We start from the raw sequence: 12,845 nt of genomic DNA, 5'->3' as shown, positions 1-12,845 counted from the left end.
TCCTTTAGACTAAGTAGGATTAAATATTGATATTGGTTTGAAAACTGTAGAAATAAGGTAACTTAATAGTTATTCCATTAGTAAATCTATTGATTCATTAATTGGTGTAGTAATAATGGGTGTTGCTCCAACTTTGTTTTTGAGTCTTTGGTTTGGAGGGTATCATTACAGAGAGAACTTTGTAACATATTTCTGAAGGTCAACACATAGTACTGTAAGTATTTGCTTTCATTGAGTAACAGAAGGAGAGTACCTTCTTAAAGCAACTGCAAGCCAAGCCTTTCAGTCAGTAAAAGCCAAAAAAAAAACCTACAAGGATTTAGTTAGGCAGAATCTGACAAGGGTTCTCGATAGAGCAAAAAGGATGAAAACCCTCTATTGTTTTGTGTTTTGCTGACTGTGTCCCATTGGGAGACTTCCCTTCATTTCCTGTTGGGAGACAAACTGTGAGATTAGATCTCTAATGAAATGAGGAGAATCCCCTTCTTAGACATATGTCACCAGAGGAAATAGGGGAGGTAAATTACCCCAGCAGGGATTGAGGAAGCAATATAAACCTGACAGGGGTTATAGTCCTTGTTTAGTTATCCAAAAATAAAACACAGCCAGATATAACCAATTAACATATATTTTTTCCTTTTATTGGTAGAACAGCTAATTTTAAATTTTGTATATGGCACCCTGATTATTTGTGCCTATGTCTAAACCCTTATACTAATTGATAGTAAACTCTTGCATTGGGTTATAGAAGCTGAGTTTTTCCTGGTCTGATTTATCATTATGACATGCTGAGAAGATGAATTGCCACACAGAAAAATTCCATCTTCTCTACATGGCTTATAGCAGGTAAAGCATGGCATTTCAATATAATGACAGTGTCTGCACAGAAAAGGCTGTAGATTTTCTAAAAAACATAATGGGGTTATGTTGCCAATTATTATACAAAAGTCATTAGTGCTCACCCAGTCAAACAGTGTAGCTATTTACCTAAAAGGTCCAGCTGTGACACAGCTTTTGACCCTCCAGGTATGATTAGATACTCAAGTCTCAACAATAAAAAAGAGCATACCAAAAGGGGTTAAGTTAAAGAGAACCTTTTCAGGTGTTCATGTACCTGCTCAGTACAAAGTACCCTAGAATGTTTTGTTCCACAAGCACTGCTTGATATTATGGTTGCATAACAGTGACTCCCGAAGGATCTACTGAATTTTTCAAGCCCTCCTAGCTTTCTTACTGGTGATTTCCCCTGTAGCTGCACCCAGACACTCACCGATAATGGCATAAAAACAGATTTCTACTCAGTCAATATTGTTTTTGATATTTTTTTGGCTCATTTATACAGGGGAGAGGAGTTGGGCATATGGGATACCTAAAAACAGCAGCAAAAATCCCCTTTGCTCTTGTATTTTGTGTTATTTCTATCTCCGCCACAGGCTAATACAGATTCAGTAGACCAAATGAACACCTGTCTTTTAGTATCTTCAGCCCCTCTCCCAGGTTAGTAGTCAGGGCTGGACTGGGACAAAAATGTGGCCCTGGACTTCACCCAGAGCGGAGCAGGGCACAGCACATAAGGGTACAGTACATCAGGGCACATCAGGGTACAGTACATCAGGGCACAGCACATAAGGGTACAAGAGCCCAGCACTTCAGGGCACAAGGCACATCAGGGTACAACACATCAGGGTACAACACACCAGGCCACATCAGGGTACAGGGCACAGCACATCAGGGTACAGAGCCCAGCACATCAGGGCACAGCACATTAGGGTACAGGACATCAGGGCACAGGTCACAGTACATCAGGGCACAACACATCAGGGTTCAGGGCACAACACATCAGGACATGTCAGGGTACAGGACATCATGGCACAGGACATCGGGGCACATCAGGGTACGGGGCACATCAGGGCACAAGGCACATCTGGGCATAGGGCATCGGGGCACATCAGGGCATAGGACATCGGGACACAGCACATCAGGGCACGGTGCACATCAGGTCACGGGGCACATCAGGGCATAGGACATCGGGGCACATTAGGGCATGGGGCACATCAGGCCATATGGCACATCAGGGCACAGGGCACATAGCACATCAGGGCACATGGCACATCTAGGCACGGGGCACATGGCACATAGCACATCAAAGGGCACATCAGGGCACGGGGCACATGGCACATCGGGACACATCAGGGCACATTATGGCACATCAGGGCACATGGCACATCTAGGCACGTGGCACATAGCACATCAGGGCAAAGGGCACATCAGGGCACGGGGCACATGGCACATCAGGGCACATTATGGCACATCAGGGCATATGGCACATTATGGGGCACATCAGGGCACATTTTGGGGCACATAGCACATCAGGGCACATCAGGGCACATAGCAAATCAGGGCACATAGCACATCAGGGCACATAGCATATCAGGGCACGGGGCACATCAGGGCATGGGGCACATCAGTCCACATGGCACATGAGGGCACATAGCACATCAGGGCACATGGCACATCAGGGCACATCGGGGCACATGGCACATAGCACATCAGGGCACAGGGCACATCAGGGCACAGGGCACATCAGAGCACATTATGGCACATGGCACATTATGAGGCACATCAGGGCACATTATGGGGCACATTGGGGCAAATAGCACATCAGGGCACATAGCACATCAGGGAACATAGCACATCAGGGCACGGAGCACATCAGGGCACAGGGCACGGGGCACATAGTACATCAGGGCACGGGGCACATGATGGGGGACATTATAGGGCACATCAGGGGGCACATGATGGGGCACATCAAGGCACATGATGGGGCACATTATAGTGCACATCTGGGGGCACATGATGGGGCACATCAGGGGGCACATTATAGGGCACATCATCGGGGCACATCATGGAATCTTACTAGCCAACATGCAGAGTAGTGCAGGAAGCTTTTGTCTGTAGTAAGTTCTCTCTTGTGTCTAGCAGCGCTGCTCACTCCCCGGCGGCCCCTCCTCTCTTCTCGTATATCCCCATTGGCTTGTGACATCATCTGGGATAGACAAGAAGAGAGGAGGGGCCACCGGGGAGCGAGCAGCGCTGCGTGACATGAGAGAGAACTTACTACAGACAAATGCTTCCTGCGCTACTCTGCATACTGGGTAAATCTCGATCTACCCATAAGGCACCAGCTGTCGGCGGTTGACGGGTAGAACGCCACGCACCGCAGATGCGGCTAAAACCGGCCCACACTGAGCCATTGGCCCAGCGGGAATCTCCCGGTAGTCCCGATGGCCAGTCGATCCCTGTTAGTAGTTGGAACTACTATAAAACCGAAACTGGCATTTTTTTGGTAGAGGACCTTTAAGCCAGGGCTTGCAATTTACTAAACAGAACTCTTCAGCTTAAGCTTTCTTCTCCAGGCAGCAGGCCCAGGAGGCATGAACTGGACCTCTGTGGACTCACATCCCCCACAGGACTGGACATCCTTATACACACATTCTCTTCAGCCAAAGCCTAAGAGGGAAGGACCCTTTTAGAAGGTCTCCTCAAATATTTATTCTCTTCCCCAGCCAACATCACTGTAAAAAACCCTTCAGTATGACTATGTTCACAACTGTGCAATGCAGGAACGCACACAAAATCTCACACTTTCCTGCAACGCAAAAAAGGAGCAGCCCCTTTGCAGAAGTGTGGCAGTGCCATTTCATTTTTAATGGCAACCCGGGCATCTTGCAAACTCACGGACATTACCATGCATGTTTGTGCAGATTTTTAAAATGGTACCTTTTTTTGCATGTTTCTTGTGCAGAGGGTAGCCCATCGAAGTGAATGAGTTGCCTTGAACGCAAAGCGTGTGAACATTCAAAAAAGCATGCTCACTCAGTCTTACCTCTTTGGTGTGAACAGAGCCTAATTGTGCAAAGTGAAACAAATATCCATAACCTACAGCATTGTATTGTCTTTGTATACTAGAGAACATTCCCCAGTAGCAGACATGAGCAAACAATGTCCTGGACTTTGAACAAACACACATGACATAAACAAACAGAACTCAAGCTGACTGCAGCCTAGCTGCAACCACTAAATTTACACTAGGGACAGTCCAGTTTAAGACAGGATCCCTACAGTTGTTTGAGATTGAGAACCCTTTTTTATTTCTTTCTGTTGTGGCCTTAATATTTTGCTCAACACTCCTTTATACTTGTCTCTCCCACCTCAATCCATTGCTTGTTCAACGGTGAGGTAGCGAGACCTGTTCCTATTGTGGTTAATTGAAGATGTACAGTATCTCACAAAAGTGAGTACACCCCTCACATTTTTGTAAATATTTTTTTATATCTATTCATGTGACAACACTGAAGAAATGACACTTTGCTACAATGTAAAGTAGTGAGGGTACAGCTTGTATAACAGTATAAATTTGCTGTCCTCTCAAAATAACTCAACACGTTAATGTCTAAACTGCTGGCAAAAGTGAGTACACCCTAACTTAAAATGTCCAAATTGGGCCCAAAGTGTCAATATTTTGTGTGGCCACCAATGTTTTCCAGCACTGCCTTAACCCTCTTGGGCACCAGTTCACCAGAGCTTCACAGGTTGCCACTGGAGTCCTCTTCCACTCCTCCATGACAACATCATGGAGCTGGTGGATGTAAGAGACTGTGCGCTCCTCCACCTTCGGGTTGAGGATGCCCCACAAATGCTCAATAGGGTTTAGGTCTGGAAACATGCTTGGCCAGCCAATCACCTTTACCCTCAGCTTCTTTAGCAAGGCAGTGGTAGTCTTGGAGGTGTGTTTGGGGTCGTTATCATGTTGGAATACTGCCCTGTGGCCCAGTCTCTGAAGGGAGGGGATCATGATCTGCTTCGCTATGACACAGTACATGTTGGCATTCATGGTTCCCTCAATGAACTGTAGCTCCCCAGTGCCAGCAGAACTCATGCAGCTCCAGACCATGACACTCCCACCACCATGCTTGACTGTAGGCAAACACACTTGTCTTTGTACTCCTCACCTGGTTGCCACCAAACACGTTTGACACCATCTGAACCAAATAAATTTATCTTGGTCTCATCAGACCATAGGACATGGTTCCAGTAATCCATGTCCTTAGTCTGCTTGTCTTCAGCAAACTGAGGGCTTTCTTGTGCATCATCTTTAGAAGAGGCTTTCTTCTGGGACGACAGCCATGCAGACCAATTTGATGCAGTGTGCGGCGTATGGTCTGAGCACTGACAGACTGACCCCTCACCCCTTCAACCTCTGCAGCAATGCTGGCAGCACTCATATGTCTATTTCCCAAAGACAACCTCTGGGTATGAAGCTCAGCACGTGCACTCAACTTCTTTGGTTGACTATGGCGAGGCCTGTTCTGAGTGGGACCTGTCCTGTTAATCTGCTGTATTGTCTTGGCCACCGTACTGAAGGTCTGTTTTAGGGTATTGGCAATCTTCTTATAGCCTAGGTCATCTTTATGTAGAGCAACAATTCTTTTTTTCAGATCCTCAGAGATTTATTTGTCATGAGGTGCCATGTTGAACTTCCAGTGACCAGTATGAGAGAGTGAGGGCGATAACACCAAATTTAACACACCAGCTCCCCATTCACACCTGAGAACTTGTAACACTAACGAGTCATGTGATACCGGGGTGGGAAAATGGCTAATTGGGCCCAACTTGGACATTTTCTTTTAGGGGTGTGCTCACTTTTGTTGCCAGCAGTTTAGACATTAATGGCTGTGTGCTGAGTTATTTTGAGGGGACAGCAAATTTACACTGTTATACAAGCTATACACTCACTACTTTACATTGTAGCAAAGTGTCATTTCTTCAGTGTTGTCACATGAAAAGATATAATAAAATATTTACAAAAATGTGAGGGGTGTACTCACTTCTGTTAGATACTGTATGTGATACTGTTTCTTTGTATGCAGATTAAGATTAGCAGAGCAGTGAGTACTATTGAAATAAATATTTGAAGTGATTCTAAAGCCAGGACATTTTACCTAAATGCATTCCCTGCATTGGGTAAAAAATGTCCCAGTAGTTGTATCACCCCCTCACCTTCCTACTTATCGAGTCCTTTCTTGATCCAAAGCTGTGCCCATCTGCAGTGACGCTTGTCAGTGTTCCTCTCCTCATTGGCTCCTTCTGCTCCTTCTGCTGTCAATCAAATCTTGAGGAGGGACGGGGTGGGGCCAAACCATGCCGCATGTGTCTATGAGAACACACAGCCTGGGTTGGGATCAAGCCCACATGTCTACCCCTCAGCAGGCGGCTTGCTGTGGGGGAAGACACAAAAGAGGAGGAGCAGACAATGCAGGCAGGGGAACCCAGAAAAGGGGGTTTGGAGCTGCTCTGTGCAATACAATTTCACAGGGTAGGCTAGTATAATAAATATAATGTTTGTTATTTTAATTTTTAAAAATTATACGTTACAACCGCTTTAACATGTAATTTTATTCCTTATATTAGACGCAACAAAAAGGTTTGAACCCCGTCAGAGTTGGGATTTTAATGGCAAGCATTACACTGTATTATATAAAAATACAATTTATTTGATTTTTTAAAATCATGTGGAAAAAAAATGCAGCAAAAAACATAATATAATACATAGCAATGTTTTACATATATTAAAAAAACTATTGGCTGGTTGAATACAGACATGAAAGTGTAAGAAAATCACTGAAGCTGGTGTTTTCTCCCCTCACTCTAGGGTGAAGGGAGAAAACCCCAGCTTCAGTGATTCCACCAATTGCTTTTTATTATATGTAAAATCATACTGTGTATTATGTTATGTTTTTTGCCACATGATTTTAAAAAATCAAATGAATTGTATTTTTATATAATAAGGTGTAATGCTTGCCATTAAAATCCCAACTCTGACGGGGGTCAAAACTTTTTGTTAATATTGAGGGATATCGGCAGGCATTATATTAGGCTCAAAACTAATTTTGTAGCTTAACTGTTATTAGCCTTTAATGCTTATCATTGCATGGTCACTTTATAACACTTGTATTTTGTTTTGTCACAGCAAGAGAAGTTGGGAGATATCTGCTTCTCTCTGCGATATGTGCCCACAGCAGGCAAGCTCACTGTGATTGTGCTGGAGGCCAAGAACCTGAAGAAGATGGATGTAGGAGGACTTTCTGGTTTGTTATTTAACTCTTAATTTTTCTTGTTAGAAATGTTCTTTTAGGGACAGGGGTGAACATCATCTCAGCTACATCTTCTACATCATCTGGATTACTTACAAGACCAGGCTGTCTGTCAACCCTATAGTTTATGTCACTACTATATTCCTGGGACAGGTTAAAATTAGTTTCACTCATTGTGTTCTTGCTCTTTTGGAGGAGCATGGTCTTTCCACTATCTAGCTCAGTTTAAGACTCAGGTGGGAGAGGCACTGAGGGTGCAACAGAGATGCGGGTTAAACTGGATATCTAGAGGGCACAGTGACACCGGAAGGTCTACAAAGTTCACAGAAGGCTGTGGGAACACAGAGACTCACAGAATGCTCAGAAAACACAGAGTGACACTGCATGCTGAGGAGACACAAAGTGAAATCAGATGCTGAGGAGACAGAGTAAGATTAGATGTTGAGGAGATGCGGAGTGACACTGGATGCTAGAGTGCTGGCATGTTTAGATGTCCATATGTATAGCAAAGCAGTGAGCCCTAAGAAGGGCTGAGGCATAGGAGTTAGGGAGCCACCTGGTATTGGCTAAAGTACCCCCACAGGGGGTGATGGACATTGCTACAGGATAACTTCCAGGTTGCAGCACTCTGACACACCCATGCAGTTACTACTGAGTGGATACAATGGAGTGCAGGAGTCTCTGGAAGCACTGGGTTACAAAGGGTCACAGGATGCACAGAAGTGCAAGAGTCACTGAGAAGCACTGGTGGAAAGGTCACCGGATCCGCAAGGGTGCAGGAGTCTCTGGAAACACTGGTGTGCTAGGATCATATGAAAGACAAAAACAGAACATTCTCACCAAACAGCTCAACTCACCAACCAGTCTGCCAACTGACCAAATTAACCTGTCCAACAGTATGCGTTAAAAACAGGGGTTTAATTAGCATGCATTTGCAAACACATGCATAAGCTGCAAGGCCTCTTCACGGCACCCTGTGTATGCTTGCAGTCCTAACGCTACTGCATTTATAAGCGTCTCCACAAAGGAAGCACATGCATTAAATGGATAGATGAGGGGCAGGTGGGCTTGGAGGCAGCCCGATCCCCCTTAAAGGAACGGGAGCACACTGGACACCCAGCAAGAGCACAGTGGCAGCAAAGGTGTACAGTGTGTCCCCGGACCATATTTTACACCAGTAACAAACAAATGGCCCCTGCCCCCACCTATAACTGGCCTTCACAGCAAGGAGCACATGGAAGGGCAAACACATGAAAGACAAAAACAGAGCATTCCATAGCTCAACTCACCAACCAGTCTGCCAACTGACCAAATTAAACTGTCCAACAGTATGCATTAAAACCAGGGGTTTAGTTAGCACGCATTTGCAAACGCATGCATAAGCTGCAAGGCCTCTTTACGGCACCCTGTGTATGCTTGCAGTCCTAACGCTACTGAATTTATAGGCGTCTCCACAATGGAAGCACATGCATGAAATGGATAGATGAGGGGCAGGTGGGCCTGGAGGCAGCTATGATCATATGATGCATAGGGGTGCAGGAGTCACCAGAAGCACTGGGGTGAAAGAGTCACTAGATGCACAAGAGTGCAGGAGTCTCTGAAAGCATAGGGCTGCAAGGGTCACTGAAAGCACAGGAGCACAGAAATGCACAGGGCTACTAGGAACACTGAAGTGCACATGAATAGTGTCTCTGTAGAGTAGGATCTGTAGTGAACACTAGAGATACAGAGGTTCAGTGGGGTACACAGGAACATTTGCAGCACAGGAGACACTGAGGTTTCCTGGCATGCAAAGGAGCGCTGGAAACTCGGGAAACACTAAGTTTATACAGGGTTGTTAGAAACATAGGAGACACTGAGGTTAGCTCTGGAAACACAGAAGACCCTAAAGTTTGCTAGAGTGCATAAGAGCACTGGAAACACAGGAGAAGCTAAGGTTTGCTAGTGTGCACAGGAGCACCGAGTTTATGGGGAAAGTCTTTGAAAGACATTTAGGAGGTACAGGGTGGCTCAGCGGCTAATAAAGTGGCATGTTGTTTGAAAGCCGAGCAACATGTGTGCTGGAAATTTGCTGCAGCGATGGCAAAACCTGGAAGCTGGCAGCTACACAGAGGAAAAATCCAATGATGGAACGGGCCACAGGTGAGTGTGCCTAATTGGATACACATTAATTGGATAATTTAGGTAGTACAGTAAAACCTTGGATTGCGGGTCTAATTCATTCCGGAAACATGCTTGTAATCCAAAGCACTTGTATATCAAAGCAAATTTCCCCATAAGAAATAATTGAAACTCAGACTCCAACAACCATTTATTCATAAATCCTTCAGTTTATAGTCCGTATAAAAAAAAATATATAGCAATGTGATAGGTTGTGTAACCATAAAATGTCCATCCACAAATGGCAGCCTCCACAAGGGGATTAGAAGCAAAATCCAGCAGGAGTTGCAGAGTATAAAAGAGAAGAGAGGTGCATCTAAGTGTAGCAATATGGTTACATTTAATGAAGGTACAACATTTAGCAACTCACATGGTTGATGATTAAAAGAGACACATCTAAGCATGGAGGCATCCAGGGTAAAGCTGTCCACATAGACCATCCTCCGCACCAGCGGCTTTCACCGCTGTCAATCTGCAATCGTGACTGGGAAGACTACCCTGCAGTAGAGCCATCTGAAAGTGATGCTTAAAGCACTTGTGGAGTGCAGCGTAGAGGGGACGACGTCGATGGCGGTGCAGAGGATGGTCTATGTGGACAGCTTTACCCCAGATGACTACATACTTAGATGTCTCTTTTAATCATCAACCATGTGAGTTGCTAAATGTTGTACCTTCATTAAATGTAACCATATTCCTACACTTAAAGGCACCTCTCTTCTCTTTTATACTCAGTTGTGACATGATGCTACTTGTATATCAAGACATTGCTTGTATATTATCAAATCAAAATGTATTAAAAATGTTTGCTTGTCTTGCAAAACGCTCTCAAACCAAGGTTTTACTGCACCTCATACACATAGCTGTGATGAATCTAAAAAAAATTGTACAAAGATTGTAGTCAGATTATACATTTTATGGTGACTTTAAGCCTCTAACATACAATAGATTGGGTAACTCTATACACTATCCTTATATCTATTAATCAACAGTATCCACATTAATATGTTATGAATCCCAATATGTCAACAAATTACTGTGTGCAGATCTTTTCATTTTAATATGTGGCATCCAGCTTACAACTGTGAATGAGTAGATGGTCAAAAAATAAAAGATTGGTGTTAGATAATATACTTAAAAAGTATAGTATATTAGTACCAACGCTTGTAAAAAAAATAGTAGGCAACACTAGTAAAAACTGATGAAATAGTTGGCTAGGGATTTTTTTTTTCATCTAAATGGGAACTTATTTGTCGAGAGACATCCTACAGCCTGAACGATCAGTCCACGCAAAAGTGATTTTTTTTTTATATAGATACAGTTAAAGCACAAAGTAAAGGATACAGTTTTTTTGTTTTGTTTTTGCTTTAAAGCGTTAGGGTCGGTTCACACATGGGCAACACGACTTTAGCGCGACTTTGCACGGCGGCTTCGACGCGACCTCGACGCGACTTCGACGCAACTCCGACGCGACTTCGGCAAATTACGAGGCGACTTGAAGTCGCCTCCATGACAGGCGACTTCGCCTGTGGCCAATCAGCTCTCTGGGAGGGAGGGGGGGAGGGAGGGGTTTTCCCTGCAAAGTCGCTTGACTTTACAGAGAGATCCGACTTGGAGGCGACTTCCATTGATTTCTATGGTACAGGTCGCCTACCAAGTCGGATCAAAGTAATACAGGGAGTACGCTCTGAAGTCGGAGCGACTTCAGTAGTGTCTATTAAGACACTAGCGTTAACTCCCATCAAAACTATTTCTGGGGCGACTTGGGGCGACTTGAGGGCGTACAAGTCGGATCCCAAGTCGCCCCAGTGTGAACCGAGCCTAACTACTCCACTTTTGTTGGGAAAAAAACATTCCCCCTGGGTGATTTATGTACATTACAAGGATTATAACAACCTTTGTTGCAGTTTCCTACCTTTTGTTATTCTGAAGAAATCTATGTGTGTTTGTCTGTGCCTCTGGGCTAAGTGGGTCTAATGGGAGGGGTTTCATAATTATCAGTCAGCTGTGGCAGCTGCAGGGCACTAATGAGGAAAGCTGCCGGGCCTGCATCCCTTTAGACGTGTTCCTATTGGAAATATCTCACCAAAAATTAAATTTTTGTTGCAGGGGATGCCTGAAATCTGACTTGTATCTTAGGCAGACTTCTGGGAAAATTGGTGAGTCAATCATGCAAGCAGGAAATTATGTTTCTGGGGAGTGGTCAGTACACATTCTGTGTACAGAACACCTCCAGGTAGCCATATTGCTTTGCATCTATAGAAAATTACAGCGTCTGCAGATTGAAAAGGAAAGATCATTTTTAATAACATTCAATTACAATATGATTTTCATCGCAATTGTACACGCTATATTATTTTTTGTTTATTTGCTATTTTTTCCCCATGAAAGTGGAGTTACCCTTTAACAAAATAGGCATAGGAGTGAACAATACCAAACAGAAAGAGCAGCTCTGAGCAGATATCAGAAAGCTGTTGAGCCGTTGGGAAAAAAAAGTTGGAAAATAAAGAAGATTCACATTGACTTTTCATGTTGTGTCATTCATAAAAGGAAACCTCTTAAGGTGACTAGTGTGTGTATCTGGAGGTGCTGAGGTGTATGAGAGTTTCATTCTTAGATCTGAGGTTCTCAGGTACCTGGGCATGAGACCCATTCCCTCTATATTTTATCAATATTAGTGTGCTATTCCCTGGCCTCGTAAGCTATTCTATAAAGAGGAAGCACCAGATGGTTCTATTAATTGATTTCCAAAGCCATTGTAGCTGTCCAGTTCAGTACTGTGGTTTTGTTAGCATAGAAAGATGCACCAAATCTATGTCCCCAAAAATACTGTAGCAAGGTCTCTGTCCTTGTCCAGTCTAATCAGAACTTTCCAAGCCAAAGATAGCTGACATTCTTCTGTATGTGGTGGGTTGTGAAGCATAGTGGGTGCAAAATGGACAAAGTTATTGGATGTAAAACAGACCTTTTTGTAATTTTGGGTGAAAGAGGGTTAGGGCCAGGACACCCTTAATTAGCTATAAATTCAATTGGTAGATTCTGAGAGTTCAATTGGAGGACAGCCATGCAGGGAAAGGCCCCAGCAAGGTGCCACATCTGCACATGCAGGAATGCTGTCACCTATGGCAACAGTCTTTAACAGTTCCCAGACCCCCTGACTGATTCACTGACTCTGAATCCCTTGAGCTCCTCCAATCTTTGAGGTGGTATCTCCCCCAAGCGTCACCCACGCTTCCCTACTGGGTCCCTAGCTTGGCACTCCAGATACTTCTCAAGCTTCACCCCTGCTGACTGGCTCAGTCCCTAGCTTGACACACAAGGCTACTCTGCAAGCGTCACCTCCGCTGTTTGGGTCCCTGACTTGATCACCGCCTGAAGTTTCCCGATTCTCCACCGTGCCCGTTCGGTGAGAATGCTGCTCCGGTACTTGCTTCAGTTACTCACTGTGGTCCTTGGTAATAAGGCGGTTGGTCCCTTTGTGGTGACAGCTTCCTTTCTACCTCCGACCACTGACAGGTTCTCCGGCCGGTAGAA

At 44.5% G+C, this 12,845-nt stretch overlaps 1 protein-coding gene across 3 annotated transcripts in view; it reads left to right on the top strand.

Moving 5' to 3' along the window:
* The window catches only part of LOC141110987 (synaptotagmin-1-like), a 390,027-nt gene that overhangs the window by 360,175 nt on the left and 17,007 nt on the right, over positions 1-12,845 (top strand). For all 3 annotated transcript variants that reach the window (XM_073602857.1, XM_073602859.1, XM_073602856.1), the window contains exon 7: positions 7,031-7,148. In XM_073602857.1, coding sequence (XP_073458958.1) covers positions 7,031-7,148 — 118 coding nt within the window. The remainder of the gene's footprint in view (positions 1-7,030; positions 7,149-12,845) is intronic.

Source organism: Aquarana catesbeiana, linkage group LG10 (assembly GCF_042186555.1).
Source record: "Aquarana catesbeiana isolate 2022-GZ linkage group LG10, ASM4218655v1, whole genome shotgun sequence".
Lineage (NCBI taxonomy): Eukaryota > Metazoa > Chordata > Amphibia > Anura > Ranidae > Aquarana > Aquarana catesbeiana.
This window is presented reverse-complemented; position numbering and strand designations above follow the sequence as displayed.